Here is a 17408-nt window from a genome sequence, read left to right as displayed (position 1 = left end):
GATGTAGTTGAGGTTGAAGTAGTCTTGAAGTAACGTTTAAGTGGCGAGCTCGAAAAGACGTCAGTTGTTGAACCGACCATCACTCTTCGAATTCCGCAATGGAAGCGGCGGCGTCAGCGGCAGCGCCACCGGTGACCCCCGCATCACTTGGAGGCTTTTCGGAAGCCGCAAATGCCGGGTCGAGGTATGATGCGCTCTTACGGCAGATCGTGCAGCTTAACACGGACTTGCAGAAGACGGCGGCATTCAGTCAGACGCTGCAGCGTGAGCGGGACGACGCCCAGCAGATCAGCACGAAGGTTGAGATGAGATCACTAGCTCTTGCAAGAATTCTGCTCTTAATAAATTAATATTGGTCTTTCACTCAGCTTAAAGGCGAGGTAAAGCGTCTACATGAGCGCTATGACAAGATGCAACTCGTGCTCATGCAGGAGACGGAGCAAAAGGTGCACCAATGCATGAGATAACTGCGGTAAAGGCTTGACGACACTAATAGTGGTTTGTATGTATGGGGTAGATTGAATCAGACAGAAAGCACGAGGAGTTGATCGGCAAGTGGAAGAAGCAGCTGGAGGCGAAGGTACGAGCATTCGAGTCGCTGCAGAAGAAATTTGCGCCTCCAAGGGATCTCGAACAGCTCCGCATCAAGATTCAGGAGGAGCTGGAGGGGCCGTACCAACAACGGATTGATAACTTGCAAGACGAGATGGAAAGGCAACGCCTGATGAGTTTTGATATGCGTCGTGAGTTTGAGACGCTTAAAACGGAGTACGAGCAGTTTTCGATCGATCAGGTAGGTACTGTGGGGCGACTTGGGTGTCTCAACTAAAGCTGACGCATGTTACAGGGCAACGAGATGGAATGCGTTCAGGAAACTTATGAATTGACTTTAAACGACCTGAGACGCAAGCTGCAAGCTGCCGAAGACGCGGCAGCCAACTCGCAGCATGCGGAAAAAGCTCGACGACTTGAACAGCAAAGAGAGGCAGCTCAAATTGAAATTAAGGCTCTACGCAATGAAGTCCGGGTGAGTGAAAGGCGATATTCAGGTTAGTCGGACTGGTACCTCATGCCATTTTTGAATGTGAAATAGGATGTGCGGGAAGAGCTGCAACGAGTATCTGAGCAAAGTGAAAATGAGAAAAGTGCTTGTGAGCTGCGCTTAGCCGACGAGGCGACACGTAATGCAACGCTAGATCTAGATTTAAAAGCTTGCGGCCGCCAACTCACGAGAGCAAAAGATGAATACGAAAGCATCCGCTCCAAATGGGATCATGCACAGAACAAGTTGCTCGAACTGACATCTGAAAGCGAAAGTCTACGAGAGCAACTTAAGCAGAAGGAGGTGCTCATCTTCAGCAGCCATAATTCAATGTCGATGAAGTACGTAGCTATTGATTTAGCTTGCGTTGCCTGTTTCTATTAGAAGTCACAAAGGGTGCGGCTGATATTGCAGACTTCGAGACGAACGAGCCACATGGGAACGAGAACAAATGAGCTTGAAGGTTTGTTTTGTGTCTCATTCTTGTATGTGGCATCCAATATTTTCTTATCGTGTTGACCATGCGACTTAGGATCGTATTAATGAGTTGATGCTTAAGCTTCAAGCAACAGAGGCTGCGGCACAAAAGAACTACAGCGCAGCTGCCCAGTCAAGAGATAAAGACAGTAGTAATGCAGAGCATACCCTTCTGCTAAAAGCCCGAGAAGATGAACTAGAAAAATATCGGGGCCTTGTTGCAGAGGCGGATAAAAAGGTATGTAGCCCTCACAGAAAACGTAACAAAAGTGGAAATAGGCGTTCTCATTCGTATTCGCTTTGCTATCTACTGCTTTACTAGGTTACTGCTCAAGAGGAGGCTCTCCGTCGGTGTCAGAATGAAGCTGAAGAGGCTACTCATAAGCTTCAATTAGAAAGTGAGAGCTTGCGGAAAGTTGTCCAGACCCTCGAGGCTGAAAAGGCGGTTATGATAGCCAAGCAGACTTCTTCGCATGAGCTGGTACGCCCACGTGACTTGCTCTCTTTCAAGTGCATTCGATCTCATTGCTAGCCCAATCAGGTTTCTCGAATGAAGACAGAGTGCGTTACACTGCGTACCAAGCTAAAGGAAGTCGAAAACGATTATCACACTCTTCAAACGAAGCACAGGTCGTATAAGTATTGTCTTTGGCGAAAACTATATTCCTGAACGCTGCAATGCTTACCCGTTTTGCTTGTGTTCGCCCAGGGAGATTATTCAGTATCAGGAAGATGTTCAGCTTGAAAAAGAAGAGGCTCAAGGAAAGGTATTTGAATCAAACTTCTACTGTAGATTGTTTTTAGCATTATTGCCTTACAATTTACTGTTCCACTCTATATCAGCTCAAGTATATGGAGCAGGACTATGCTGTGTTGGTGGAGAAACTTGATAAAGAGAAAGAGAATCTTGCGACCACGGCACGAGATTTGCATGTAAGCTGGATTAAACATGTCATAACGGAGCCTCCTACCCTGATAAAACAAACTAATGGACTGTGGTGCAACACATTGCCACGCGGACAGAGGAAATGTACCAAGCTGGAGAGTGACTTTCAAGCCCAACGTTCTGCGCTACAACGGGAAACTCGCTCTGCTTTGTCCAAAGCGCTTAGGGAGCTAAGCAAAGCGCAGAAAGTAAGAACTGCTTTCTTGGTTAAAGTCAACACTACTATCATGAACTCATGTTCGTGGGTCCCTCCACTGCAGAAACGCGACGCTTATAAACGCAAATGCTTAGAGATTCATGAAAACTACAAGCAGCTAGTGGACGAGACAAATCGACGAGAGGCCGAGTTGCTGCAGTGCAGGCAGGAACACACGGCTGAATTACAGCAGCTACTTGCTCAGCTTTCGGAGGCGGGTAGTGATAAAACAGCATTGATGCAGCGCCAGATAGAGCTTGGATTTCCACCGCCAAACATTTCCTCAAAAAAGGTAATAGTCGTCCGCACTTTTATCCATTGTTCAAGATTGCTGGTAACCTTTCCACTCGTATTTTCGGACCACAGTGATGCGATCAACCGACCCTCACGAGTGAAGACAACTGTACTTCAGTAAACGCGAAGAAACAAGGAAAGCTTTAGGTTTTAAATATTTTACAGTGATGCAGAGTAAAAAGCACGTGCAAGGTCGGCGGTGCAAGCACTGAAGCGCAAGTCCACGGAGCATGCAACGACATCAATCTTTACTTCGCCATCGTACACCGAGACGTCATGCACAAGCAGGCAGGCTAGGCTGTCTAAATTTTGCTAGTGACAGGCGGTTGCCAAGGCTTCTGAGCGCGGCGCTGGTTCCAGTTGAGGTTGGTGATCATTGATTCGAACCAGTCCTGGTTCTCGTTCACGCGACAAATCGAAGGCAGCGGGTAGGACGACACACGGACAACAATACTGTCACCCCGTTCCAGACGCACGCGGTTCTTGCCATCAAAAGACACGTAGCATGCCGACGAACGACTCGTAGTGGGGAACTCAATCTTCAGGGTAGCACTATCGTGGAAGATCAGAGGTCGGAAGCTCAATGTGTGCGGGCAGATCGGCGTGAATAACATCGAAGGCACCGAAGGATGCGCCATTGACCCGCCGGCCGACAACGAGTAGGCAGTGGAGCCCGTCGGGGTGGCGATGATAATGCCGTCAGCAGCGATCTTGGTGATCTCCAGACCATCACAGTAGCAGTTGAGCTCCACAAGAGCACCCGACGGGCCTCGGTCGATCACAATTTCGTTGAGCGCGTGCAAGTTTCCACTTATCTCACGTTCCTTACAGCCACGGTAGATGGAGCATGATAAACGCGAGCGCAGGGACATGTAGAAGCCCCCGTTGATGACACTTGTGAGATGTTCCACAGCATCCTCGGCATCAAACGGCGTCAGAAAGCCCAGCGAGCCCATGGCCAGCGAGAATACAGGCGGCACACTCTTGCTGAAGAGGGAAGAGACCCACAGCACTGTCCCGTCACCACCCAGCGAGATCACAAAATCAATTTTACTCTGACACTCGATCCAGTCCTGCGGCTTGCTGCCCCACGTCTTGGTGTTGGGCAATCCAAGCTCTTCGTGTACACTCGGTTCTAAGTAGACGTCGATGTTCTTCTCCTTGTGCAACCATGAAGTCAGCCCGTCTAGCATCTCGGTTGTATCGGGTTCGTTGGGTTTCTTAACAATTAGCACAGTCTTGGGCGGCTCGTCCCACATAAGCTGGACGTTGTTGCGCGAGCGGTGCTGCGTTCGGATACTGCGATTCATAGGCGTGAATACCTCGCACTGCTCATCAGAGCACTGTAGCAGCCGGAAGCACGAGCGGGGCACGGCACCGTCGTCCACAAGCTCAGCCTCACTATAGGTCGACGAGGCATCACTCTCCACGACGCTCGAGGTGTCCTCGCTGTAGATGCCGTCGCGACCAGGTTGCGCCCACGTGTTCGCAATCAGGATCAGCTCCGAGTTGGTGCGCTTACGCGGACGGCTTTTAACACACTGCAGGTCCACCTTGGCGACCTCCGCAGCAGGGGGATGGTGACCCGTGAGATCTTTGCAGCGCTTCATCCAGTAGTTCTTCTCGGCGATGGCCTGACGCAACTGTTCCCGGAGGTCGTTGATCTTGGCCTGCAGCCGGAGCGGGTTCTCTCGCTGGGTGTCACAGAAGGCAAGGACGCGCTGTAATTGCTCATTAATCCCGTGTAAATCCCCCTCCAACGAGTATCCGTCTCCAGAAGAGGACGCATACGACGGGAGTCTCGAGCGTGAGGCCAGTTGCTGTTGCTGCGGCTCGTCGCCCAGATCCACAAGCGAAACAGAACCCGACGCGACGGCGGCGTCGTAGTGGCTGTCGGTGAAGCCCATGCTGGCTAAGTCGGCGTGGCTGGTATCGCGCAGGTCGACGATCTGCTTGATCTTCGGGGGCGTGAGCTCCTCCGCTTCCGGCACGGATTGCAGACTCGGGAATGGTGCTTTGGCGTCCGCGTCATCTGAGGGCTGGGGAGAATCGCTCATGCGGATGGGGTGTGACGTCGAGCGACAAGAGACGGGGACTGGGCAGAAGCACGGCTCGGTTTGATAGAGCGTTGAAGAACAGTTAAGTTGACTGTGGTGGATGGCAGTGCAACGGCGACGACTGGCTCGCGATTGCTTGACCCAAAGGGTGTCGCTACATGTACGCGTGACTTGTGCTCAGTATGGGACAAGCTATCTTTCCACACGTACTGACTGTTTACGAAGGCAATTTGACAAAAGATGACGACGACACTATTGTTGATGAGGGCTGCGACAGACCAAAAGTGGGTATCTAGATGGCATATACCGGTATTCTGCAAGCATTACTTTACTGAATACATGTAGTACTAACACAAGCAGCTGGGAAAATGACACCAGGTGAGTGGATACATGAAAGTTATGACAGAAAGTATAAAATGATCACAGACGAAGATGGTGAACACAGCTTTCGTACCGACTCACTTACTGTCGCAACTTTGCATTCAGCAAATCCCTTGTTGGTCGGTGGGAGCCAATTCCAATTGGGAGACGATACCGGTAATCACAGAACCTCCAGTCTAGTTATCGCAATACTGTTGTTTTCATCCCCGCAGGGTAGGCTCCTTGACGCTTAGCTCTCCTGCTGCAGTCCATTCTGGATAATTTTTCCACTTTTTCAGCAGCTCTATCTTCTCTCTCTCGGACCGCTGGGTGGAATCGGGGAAAAAGTCACATTAACTCGCGCGAGTTATTCTGACTCAGGAAGAAAGTCAGATTAATTTGCGCGAGTTATTCGGACTCAGGGAGAAAGTCAGATTAACTCGCGCGAGCTATTCGGACTCAGGGAGAAAGTTAGGTTAACTCGCGCTAATTATCCTGACTCAGGGGGAAATATTACAAACACAGCCACGTTGTGAAATAGGCCTGCAGATCGCTAACTGAAAACCCATCCATTTCCTGCTCAAGTACGAGCTGGGCTAGGTGATCCGGACCTGCAGCGGTGTATTCTTGTGGCCCACCAGACACTGGTTTGCATGAAACTATGTTATGATCCATAGGTCGCAGTACTGACTCAGGACTCAGCAGTACTACTGAGTATAGACACGCGCGGAAAACTCGTACTCTACAGACCTCCCATGAGATGAAGCGTACTCTTGAACAGCATGAAGAGCATGTGAAGCAGTATCAAAAGTCATTTTGACTTGAATAGTTTTTCTCATCGCCGCTGTCCAATCCATCAGCGATGTCGTCGATGTCCTTCGTCATTTTGCGTCCCTCAGTCGTAATAAGTGGTTTTGGGACTTAAGAGTTATAACGTATTGCGCGCTGTATACCAAGTTGCGAAGTGAGATTAGTCAAAGAGTCCTTAAATAATTTCTATCTACGAGCTCCTGCGGCAGTAGTACCTGTCCTTCCTGCTGCTGCTTCAGTAGCCGCGTGCCACCGGCTACTCCTGGTCGCCGGCGTGTGCCGCCCGCTCACTGTCGCCAGTCGCGTTGCCGATATGGCTTGGAGGCACGCGAGAGCGAAACACGAGCACGCTTCTCCTCTCGGTATTCGCTGAGTCTGTTCAGGCAATGTCATCTGATAGTTGGTGTGCCATACTCCACAAGAGTATACGATTTGGGTCTTCATACGCATGGCGAACATTAGTATACAACGGGTATTTGGGTTTAAGTCCGGTCCACCTTGTTTCAGCCATTCAATCATTTGGACACACGTTGTGACATTTGTTCCCTAAATTCCTCACTTACTGACGCGGGTTTCACTTGGTACACCTACCGGCGATACCGACCCCACTTTGCTCACGTTTTGGCACACCTTTAACTTTCTGTCACAACTTCAGTGTATCACTCACATTTTGTCATTTTCCCCAAGCAGCTAGGCATTGCTCACAATCCACCAGGCCGTCTTATTCTAGCAACGAATTGGGAAAGTTGCGGCTAGACGACGGGTTTCCGAAACGTGACTTTGCAGTTTATCTACAGTCATACCTATTCAGGAGATCGCTGTGATACAGTAACCCAAGGCTCGAATGCTACATGTACCAGCTCTCGGCAAATAATATCGAAGCACGACTAACTAAAGTGACGTCACAAATGTGGGAGTGTACATGTATACAAATCTTACCAATTCTTATCAAATACCGGTACTTGTAAACCGGTTTCGGCCACCGTTTAGATAAGTGGGTCAGTATCAGAAAAATATTTATTTAATTGTTATAACAACACTTTTTAAAATAAAATAGCTACCGGTAATTACGAAGTAGCAGCACGTGCGCACAATCATTGGCTTATTTTCACACAAAAATCTGATTGACACGCATGAAAAAAAACATCGGACGCGCAGACAAATTGATATGGGCGATCACGCCACGCCAACTGAGGGCCAGACTACTGGTAAGCTCAAGTACGAACTTGTGGAAGGCCGCACTACCGCCACACACGTATACGCGACGTATCCGCTCAAATTTCTGCACCCGCGACGAACCATCCACCAGAGCTTCGACACATACATCACGGTGGGCTACTTACATTCTATCTCTTTAGCTTGAGTATGCATCCACTGACTTACTTACGTTATGAAATGACAAATGGTGCGCACAGTATATTTTGGGCTACGGGGGAGGTCTTGTGGGCGGCGACTCCATTGTCGTGGAATGTGAACTCGGTCCCGGCACGTCAGGTGAGAGGGAAAATTGTTATCAGCTCGGGCGTGGTGGTATTTTAGCGGACTGACGTGTAGGCAGTTGTTATGGGGACACAGGCTACCACGAAGGTGTTTAAATCTGATGATGAGGGCCAGTTTGTATCGCAAACGTTCTCGCTCAAGGTTGTTGCCAACGCCACGCTGGCATTTCTCCCTGACCCCGTGACCTGCTTCGAGAGTGCGAAGTACCGACAATCCCAAGTGTTTCATCTTGAAAGGAATGCGAATTTGGTCTTCGTAGACTGGTTGACGAGCGGTAGAAAACGAAACTACTTGACCACGGGATCTGTCCGTGACAACCGAACCGAGACGCTTGAGCACTGGGATTTTAGCGAATACGATTCGACGTCAGAGGTTTTTGTTGGTGGTGAGCGTCTTGTGACGGACCGCGTTCGACTTGCAGGTAATAGGGTCGCTGCTGTCTTCAGAAATTGTTCGCTAAGCTATAAATAACTCAACATATTGACTTTTCCATTTCTGTGGCGCAGACGAAGAAGATGTGAGCCTTCGCCAGCGTATGTACAATATGCATGTGCTAGGTTTGATGGTGATTGTCGGCTCCAAACTGAAGGTTATCATGGATCAGCTCCTGGAGCTGAGCACCCGCAAGAAACTCCACAATGCACGGGACATCACTCCTCAAGGACGTCTTGCGACGGCCAATACGTTTCCTGGGGTGATCGCATCTGCAAGCTCCCTGGGGGAGAACTCAGTCATGGTGCGGTTCTGTGGACAAGATGTGGAGGCAGCGATGGCCTATGTCAAGGCCATGTTGGAGCCATTGAGGGAGATTATAGGCTTTACTCCTTACCAGGAGAATCGATAAGTTTTACACTGTAGAAAGGGTTTGCTGTGTCTGACAAATGAGTGGATATTTGCACGCCTTTGTTGACGAGAAAAAGCGTTATATGGAGCACGGCAAGGCAAGGACAGGTATTATGACATTTTGTTTCTTCAAGTCTAAAATCTTGTTGAATTCGTTACAGATTTTCTACAAGCTTGTCATGCGCTCTGCATGAATAAATTACTAGCAATAACTGGAGCCCGCTCTAGAATGCATCAACCTTTGCATGGCACGTAGGGCATCGCATCTCCTGGTTCAGTTTCGGTACAATACACTCGTCGTGAAATCGGTGGCCGCACGACAACGTTGTCGTGTAGCTCAGTACACTGCTGCGGCCACTCGACGACGTGTGGAAGCTGTCCGTTTTTGAAGAAGTGGACGCACCAAACGCCTCGCCGTCCAGACTCGAGCTGCACTGTGTGCACATGCCCACTGCCTCGTCCGCCTCGTCCGCTAGCTCATCGCCCTCGTCCGAAGTCAATGACATCGAAGAGCACACACTGTCGCTCAGATTACCGAGGTTGGAGCTGCTGTTCCTGCTGTACACTCCACTTAACGGGTGGCGCTTGTCACTCACGTCGCCCAGTACGAAATCTGCCACCAACTGCGTTATGCTGTTAGCCACAATGGAGCACGCTGCCGCGTTCTGCTGGTTCACAACAAACTTTTGCAGCGACGTCAGCACGTGCTCCAGTGCGTCGCGGCGCTTCTCCACGGCGCAGTCGCTGTGACCGCCGAGTCCGAAGAACGACACGGATCCCGGGAAGTAGCTCTTGACGAATGTAAAAAGCCACGGGCACTCGGCCTGACAGAAGTGACCTAGGCGTAGCGCCGTCAGCAGCTGAGTCTGGAAAGCCTTGTACTCGTCGAAGGAGCGCGCCTTACGCCAGCGGGTCTGCGAGGCGGCGTGCTCCACATGCAATTCGTAGCGCACGTCGCGCTTGCTGAAGCGCACGGCCGACACGCGCAGCGAGAGTTGCTCCAAGAGAGCTGCGAGTGGGCGCAACGGCATTAGTGACGCCCGTTTGCGGCCAGATACTGAGACCGCTCCGTTGAATGAGCCCGAGCTCGAGTGGCGGTGCTGATGGTACATTTGTCGTCGATGTCGTCGACGTTGAATTCGGATAGCTGGCTGATTGAGAAATGGCGACAGAAGCTTGCAACCGGCCACTGGCCGGTACAGTACCAAGGTACATGTATCGGCGTAATCGAGTCCCTCCAGCAGTGCGTAAGCTGGCCTGTCCATGGATACTTTACGTAAACCTTGGCGTCTCATGTGGATATTAAAATACATGCTTAATTTCGTGTTTGCCTGCAATATCTGATCGATCTGTCAAAAACGGGATACACGTTTACCGTTTCACTTGGTCAAATCCCTTGTGTAACGCGATGACCTCCCTTTTCACTTATTATTATTTTCCGGGGCACAGACCATCATTCTAGCGACTTATTTGCTAATTTACGCCAATCGCTCCAATGGTAAGCCATCCTCCACCGACCGTAAGCTGTGGGGCGCGTCTCTGATAATAATAGCGCGTGTGCTGCTTGCGGAAAGGCCTCACGACGGCGGCGCTTGGTACTTAAATACTCGATGTTGTCGTCGAGATGGCTTAGAAGCGAAGCAACGGTCTTTCTGTCATTTTTCCACTTGCCCTGCCGTAAGCAAAGCCCAACGAATCTGTATTGCCGAAACACCGCGCCATTCTTTAGGAGTAAGCTGTATAATACTACGTAGTAGTACACTATGCTACTACTGTACCGCAAAAATAGAAGTCGCAGGGCCAAACTACTGTTACTGTCAGAGCCGTACACCGACGGACAGAATGCAACTGCCGACAAAACTAACTGCCAGTCAGTGTAAAAGGGCGTGCAAGATAGAAGAGATGCGCAAATCCTATTTTATCAACCAATCGAATCACTCAAAATCCTGATTTTATTCGCCGATCCAGCCGTTATTTCTGTGCCAGCCACTTTGTAAGATGGAGGAAACCAGCCGTTATTTCTGTGCCAGTCACTTTGTAAGATGGAGGAAACCGTCGAGCCCGAGCCACCCACAGAGCCTCCATCAGCGCTGCAAGGCGCAGAGGAGGCTGCCATCGCGAGCCTTGTTGACGAGGTCTTTTCCCAGCCAACGCAACGTAGAATGCACTACTCAATGAAGCAGAAACGACACGCTCTCCTAGCAACAGAAGGTCTTAGTGAGCGTGAAGCTGCACGCTCGCAAAAAATACCGCGGTGGACGCTCAATGGCTGGAGAAAGAACAAAGAGGACATATTTGCGTTCAGAGGCAGCGAGAAGACGCTTTCTCGTGCGCCTGGGCGTCCCGAGATGGTCCCGTTCAAGGTGGAGCTGATCACCTTCATGAAGGACACTCGTCGTGAGAGTCGGCCCCTCACCGCCTCCATCATGGCCTCTTACATTCGTGACGAGCACCCGGCGTGGCTACAGGGCTACACTGAAGGAAAGAAGGACACGTTCACAGCATATGAATCGCTACTAAAGCTGATGCGCCGCTTTGCCTACCGGCACGGCTTCGTGCAACGCACTCCGCACGGTTTAAAGGTAACCCATACATTGTAATATTACCTCTAGATAACTGATATCTAACTGATATTTTATGCTGCTATGTATTCCTTCTTTCTATAGGAAAAACTCGAAGACCTAGAAGCTGTTCAAAAAGCGTTTGCTTGCGTTTTTGAGGCCAAGTATAGCGGATATAATGCAAGCGAGGTATTTAACTGCGACGAGACTGGCGTTTACTTTGACGCGCCACCAGGCAAGATTTTGTCGGAAAGGGGCCAATCGTCGGCAATAACCGCCCAGCAGAAGCATTCTGCCAGATTGACCGCTGTGTGCACAATTTGCGGTGACGGCGTTAAGCTCCCCCTACTTTTCATAGTACGCGGGGAGCAAAACGGCATCATCGAGAAGGAAGAGGTGCCAACTTATCCTGAAGGTACGCTGTATTATTTTGATCTTTCTGAATAACTACATGTATAACTGACTTGCTGTATCATTACAGGCCATATTTACACTGTTCAGAGCAAGGCCTGGATGGACGCACGGGTGTGGAAGCTCTACTTGCGCTCCCTACTGCAGAAACATATCGCAAGCCATTCTCTGCTGCTTGTTGATAACTTGGAGTGCCATGTTTCTGGTGAATCTGAGGCGATTATCTCGGAGGAGCTCATGGCAGTGCTCCAGCCACTGCCAAAAAACTCTACTTCCGTGTGCCAACCTTTAGATGTAGGCATCATGGGGCCTCTGAAGGCGAAGCTGAAGGCTTTGTGGCTGACCGAAAAGGCTACCGCTACGACGGCAAAGGAGAAACGCATAGCGACGATCAAGCGTGTAATTGCGGCATGGGAATCTATCGAGGCCAACACAGTGACGAAAGCGTTCAACAAGGCACTCGACACGAACTATAAAAATACAGCTGCCTCCTCGTAATTCATTGCTTTTGCAATATAAAAATACAGCTGCCTCCTCGTAATTCATTGCTTTTGCAAATCCTTAAAATATTGAAGACCTTTGCTTCCTAGCAGCTGTTTCTACAAAGTGAGGTGGCATTTGCATTCTGTCCGTCAGTGTAGCTCCAGTTCTGCCAATTCTCGTAAACAAAAAAAATACTGCGGAATTATTGATATTAATAGTCACTTGTATTCGGTATTTAGGTACAAGAAAAGATCGAATTTATCAAGAGAAGGAGTGTTAGATAATTTGCATACCGGTAAGCATAGGTAGACACGTGCGGTGGTGTGCTTCATGCTGTTAGCACTTTAATAGTAGGTGCGATTAAAGCATTCGTAGAGATTCTAGGCAATTGAGACATGCTACATGGTACAAAGAGACGATCTGCGCACAAGCTGCCTCCCAATACGAAATCCAAATGAGAGGCGTCATCTTTCGTAGAGGTGACAGGGTGATGGGCTACCTACCCCGATATTTTGTCAAAATGTACATGTGTAGGACACCCGGCCCTAAAACCACCAATAATTTACGTTTATCATCCAATCTACACAAAAATCATCGATCGTCACCTACCGGTATCAACTCGCAAACTGCACCCCAAAAGTACCTACTGTCACCAACAGTCATTCTTTTGTGATGAAGAGAGGAAATGAGGAAGTGATATTGAAGGCATTCATGGCCGAGCAGCCCGTAGGTTTCGTAACCGCTGGGTCTGGGAGGTAAAACCCCTCTCCTGGGTCCAAACATCCTCCCAGTCCTGCTATCTTTGACTTCAACTGTCGACCAAATCTCAACACTCCCCCGTGGTCTACAGTGCCGTGACTGTGTTGACCGCTCCCCCGTAATTGCAAAAGTCACGGTGTGTTACGAGGTTGTGTTGGCGCCCTCAGTAATCCTCGTGACCGGCCAGCATCCAGTTTTTCAGAAACTCCGTGCTCCGTCGTCATCACCTGCAGTCGGCCCATGGGCTACTCGCTTTGAGTCCTCCGCATGCCGGTTCTGCGCCGTGAGCCAGACCACGCCCAGCTCGTCCGAGAGCCCCGCGTGCCGTTGCTCGATCCGGAGCCAGACCACACCCAGCTCGTCCTAGAACCCCGTGTGCTGTCGCTCGAGCCAGGCCGTGTTAAACTCGTCAAAGAGCTCACACGCTGTTGCTTTCAAGCTTAGCCAGCCCATGCCCAGCTTGTCCAAAAAAGCCTCGCATGCTGTCGCTAGTTATACTTACCGTCTCTTTTTCTCTTACCAAGGCTCGTAGACTTTACTTCGGGATGCGTCTCACGAACACCGAGACGGCCACGTAAGGTTTGAAGTACATCTGTAGTCACAGCTTTTGTTAGTAAGTCTGACACATTTTCCTTAGTATTTACGTATTCAATCTCTAAGTCTTTCAGTGCAATGCGTTCGCGGATAAAATGATATCTGGTGTCAATGTGCTTGGTACGCTGGTGGTGAATGGGATTCAAGGCCATGACGATAGCTGACTGGTTATCAACAAATACCACCGTGGTGTCTTGCGGCATGTTCAACTCACCCAGTAGTTCTCGTAAGAATATCACCTCTTTAGCTCCGTGTGCCAGTGCCATATACTTGGCTTCAGTAGACGATAACGCCACAGTCCGTTGGCTTTTGCATGAGTACGTAATTGCACAATTTCCTACTTGCATAACGTATCCAGATACCGATCTCCGCGTGTCGGTGTCTTTGCATAATCGGAGTCAACGTACGCTGTTAGCTGCAGGCCATTACGATTTCTTCCATCAATGACAAGTCCGTATCCAATGGTGCCTTTCACGTAGCGTAGTATTCGCTTTGCTGCATTCCAGTGCGGAATGCCTGGATCATTCAAGTACTTGCTCACACACTGAATTCCGAACGCAATGTCGGGTCTGCTACCCGTCATCAAATACATCAATGAACCCACGAGTCCTCGGTAGTCTTTGGCTTTCATTTGTTCACGCTCGTCATCATTCTTAGGACTGTCCTCTTTTGAGAGTACAGTACCTGGGTCACAGGGAGTTTTGCACGGATTCATCTGTGTCAGGTTAAACCGCTCAATAACACTCTTGGCGTAGGAAGTTTGATCGATGCTGAGTGTCTTCGACGATCGATCTCGCTGCACGCGTAGCCCCAGGATGAGATGCACTTCACCCATGTCTTTGCATTTAAATGCTTCTGCTAACATGCTTTTAATGGCTTCTACTCCACTTGTCGTGTCTGCTATCAAGAGTAAATCGTCCACGTAAATGCCAATGATGGATAAGGCATGGTCGCCTGTACGCACGTAAATGCATGCATCACTATTGAGTTTCACATAGCCTTTTGTCTTTAGAAAGTTCGTTAACTTCTTGTGCCACGCTCGCGGTGCTTGCTTTAGACCATAAAGTGACTTTGTCAGTAGACACACGAGGTTCTCTTTTCCTTTGACCACAAGGCCTTCGGGCTGTAGCATGTAAACTTCTTCAGTCATTTCACCGTTTAGAAACGCGGTATCCACGTCTGTCTGATGACATTCCCAGTCGTTGATTGCCACTAACGCGAGTAGCATTCGAAGAGATTCCAGTCTAATGACAGGAGCAGATATTTCGTCATAGTCTACATATTTAACTTGCTCATATCCACGAATGACCAGTCTTGCTTTGTAGCGTTCGACATTGCCTTGAACGTCGTACTTGATCTTAAATATCAATTTCGAAGTAAGCGCACGTTTCCCTTTTGGTAGCTTTACCAGCTTCCATGTGTCGTGAGCTATGAGTGATCTACCTTCTTTATCAATCGCCTTCCGCCAATGCAGTGATTCGCTGCAAGTCATTGCTTCATTGTATGACTTCGGCTCAACACTAGTAGCCATGCTGTTGATCTTGCTGTTTTCATTCTTGTTTGCTATATTTTCGGTTGCCACCATCAGTTCTGCCTGCTTCTGCTTCTCAGAGAGTCGATCGGCAGCGCACATGGTAAGCACTTGTGGTTCAGATCCAGCAGTAGGGAGCTCAAGTATAGAGATTTTATTGTTGACCTGTTGGCCCACGTAGCAGCTCACATCCGGTAGATTTCCCTGCTCGTCACGCAGTTCATCTACATTAAACTCGTCAAGAAAGGAGTCAAGCTGTTGAATCTCTTTGTCATAGCTGTTCAGCTCCTCGATAGGTTCTGCGTAGAAGACTAAGTCTGGAATCGACTGGGCCAATTTGGAGGGTTGAATGAGATCGAGATGATGCAGTTTTGCAAGTCTGTCTAATTTCAGTCGCTTTAGCTCCATTGCAGCGTAGGAGTTAGATTCATCAAACGTAGCATGACAGGTAGCTACGACTGTATTAGTACCGCAATGCAATACACGCCACGCTTTTCGGTTGTCTGCATACCCGACAAAAATCCCTCGAACACTGCGATTATCGAGAGTCTTACGGGTACCCGGTGTTGCTGTCAGTTCCAGTCGCTTAGGATGTGTTGCCGATACGTACGTGTAAGCTAGAGAGCCAAATACACGCAAGTTGCTGTAATCAGGTTCTCGTAGGTGCCATCGCTCATACGGCGTGACTTCCGCTCGTCTAAGAGGACTAATGTTGCCAAGTAGTGTTGCTGTCAGAAGTGCTTCACCCCAAAATTGCTTTGGTAGCTGTGAATCGATCAGTAGAGCTCGAACCTTTCGAAAAAGAACACGAAATCGCACTTCGGCACTACCATTTTGCTCTGGGGTATATGGTGTTGTTGTTCGTCGTGCAATACCTTTGACTTCACAAAATTTACCCACTCAGGAGACGTAAACTCGCCACCATTGTCTGAGCTCACCGCTTGCACTGGACAATTGTGTTTTGTCTCAGCAGATATCACGTATTGCTTAAAATGACGAAGAGCTTCTGCCTTGGTCTCAAGGAGATACGTCGTCACAAACCCAGAAAACTCATCAACAACCAAGAGAACGTATCGTTTGTTTCCAAATGTTGAGACTTCAATCGGTCCTTTAATGTCTGTGTACACCAGCTCATTTAGTGAAGTTGCATGTTTTGTGTAGGTTGACTTAAACGACGCTCGTTGTTGGTTTGATCGCTCGCAGACGTCACAAACAGGAAATTCAACTAAGTCTCGTTTTGCCACTTGAAGTCCATGTGCTTTACCTCTGGCTACCAGTCTCGCAATATTCTGGTAACCTAGGTGCCCACATGGAGAATGCCAAAGACTGATCGGTTGATTTACAACTCTAACGTAAGCAGATTCAGTGAGTGTATTGATGCAGCTGGTCTTAAACACGTAGAGTCTGTTGAACCGGTTTTCAGCTGACTTAATTCGCATTTTTCCTTTGTGAATAATGGCTCGATCGACGTACGTGCTGAAGTCTGATTTGACGCCCTTCTCACGGAGGCAGCGCACACTAAGCAGATTTCTCGATAATTTGGGCAGGTAAAAACATTTTGATAGCGTCAGCTTCACGTTACTTCCGTCTTCACCCTTGAAGTCTAACACTACTCTTCCAATACCATCCACTTCGACGTGATTGTTGTCTCCCAAATGAACTCTCTGCGATACTGTTTTAAGCTCCGTAAAGTAACTTTTGTCGTAGCACATGTGCTGCGTACACCCAGAGTCTAGCACCCATAGTTCACGAGACAATGTTGGATCCTTAGAGGCTACGGCTGCTTGAAGTGCTGTAGCTTGTATGTTGCCTTTAATGTATACATGATCCATCGCCACAGCAACTGCAAGGACGTCGTAGCTGTCCAGTGCTTCTTCTTCTTCTTCCGTCGCGACCATCATGTTTGCGGCTGCAGGCTTCTGTGTATTAGCACCGCGCTCATGGTCGTGTCTTGCTTTCATGCGGCAGTCGCGAATGCTGTGCCCTTGCTTTCCGCAATAATGGCATTCTTTGTCTGTCTCGTTTCGCTGGTATGGGCGACCACTTGGCTGCTTCAGTTGACTGCGAAATGGCAGGCGACCACCGGAACGGCGATGTGGTCCCTGTCCAAAATGTGCGATCGCCTTGGAGCTCAAACTCGGTGCTGGAAACGGCAATTGTTGGCTTCCTTCGGTCAGGTGCGCTTGAATGTCCGTTGTTTCTTTGATGTCTTTGCGGGTGTCCGACTCCAGCAATAACTTGGCTTGAAGGTCTTCCCACGTCAATCCTTTTTCGTTCTGACACACCATCACTAGGTTCTTCCAGGTATCCGGTAGCGATCCAAGCATCTGCATCACCTTTTCTTCGTCATCAACGGGTCTGCGAAGCCTGGCAAGTGCTTCTGCTTTGTCTTCTAGTGCATTGATATGAGCTTGCATGTCTTCACCGTCGTTGTATTTAAGATTCTGAAAGTCTTTTCTTGCTCGAAAGATGTTGATAGTACCTTTTCCAGCATTTACACGCTCCATGAGATCATACGCCAGCCACGACCTCTTGTACTTCCCC

The 17408-nt window shown here is 49.1% G+C and overlaps 4 protein-coding genes across 4 annotated transcripts; 2 read left to right on the top strand and 2 right to left on the bottom strand.

The window, feature by feature from the left end:
• Positions 1-171: 171 nt before the first annotated feature.
• On the top strand, positions 172-2783 carry PITG_02751 (uncharacterized protein; the record flags this gene model as incomplete). The annotated part of the gene is made up of 10 exons (XM_002907598.1): positions 172-184; positions 376-446; positions 518-793; positions 848-1027; positions 1094-1383; positions 1457-1505; positions 1842-2000; positions 2242-2286; positions 2363-2452; positions 2757-2783. 10 exons carry the CDS (start codon positions 172-174, stop codon positions 2781-2783), a joined length of 1200 nt encoding a protein of 399 aa, XP_002907644.1.
• Positions 2784-3128: 345 nt separating this feature from the next.
• On the bottom strand, positions 3129-5012 carry PITG_02750 (NAD kinase, putative; the record flags this gene model as incomplete). The annotated part of the gene is made up of 1 exon (XM_002907597.1): positions 3129-5012. One exon carries the CDS (start codon positions 5010-5012, stop codon positions 3258-3260), a length of 1755 nt encoding a protein of 584 aa, XP_002907643.1.
• Positions 5013-7350: 2338 nt separating this feature from the next.
• Positions 7351-8526, top strand: PITG_02749 (uncharacterized protein; the record flags this gene model as incomplete). The annotated part of the gene is made up of 4 exons (XM_002907596.1): positions 7351-7512; positions 7598-7676; positions 7741-8103; positions 8189-8526. The coding sequence occupies 4 exons, from the start codon at positions 7351-7353 to the stop codon at positions 8524-8526; spliced, it is 942 nt and encodes a 313-aa protein (XP_002907642.1).
• Positions 8527-8656: 130 nt separating this feature from the next.
• PITG_02748 (uncharacterized protein) lies at positions 8657-9637 on the bottom strand (the record flags this gene model as incomplete). The annotated part of the gene is made up of 1 exon (XM_002907595.1): positions 8657-9637. The coding sequence occupies one exon, from the start codon at positions 9635-9637 to the stop codon at positions 8750-8752; it is 888 nt and encodes a 295-aa protein (XP_002907641.1).
• Positions 9638-17408: the final 7771 nt, after the last annotated feature.

Source organism: Phytophthora infestans, genomic scaffold (genome assembly GCF_000142945.1).
Source record: "Phytophthora infestans T30-4 supercont1.3 genomic scaffold, whole genome shotgun sequence".
Classification (NCBI taxonomy): Eukaryota; Oomycota; class Peronosporomycetes; order Peronosporales; family Peronosporaceae; genus Phytophthora; species Phytophthora infestans.
The sequence above is the reverse complement of the archived record's forward strand: the minus strand, read 5'-3'. Positions and strand labels throughout refer to the sequence as shown.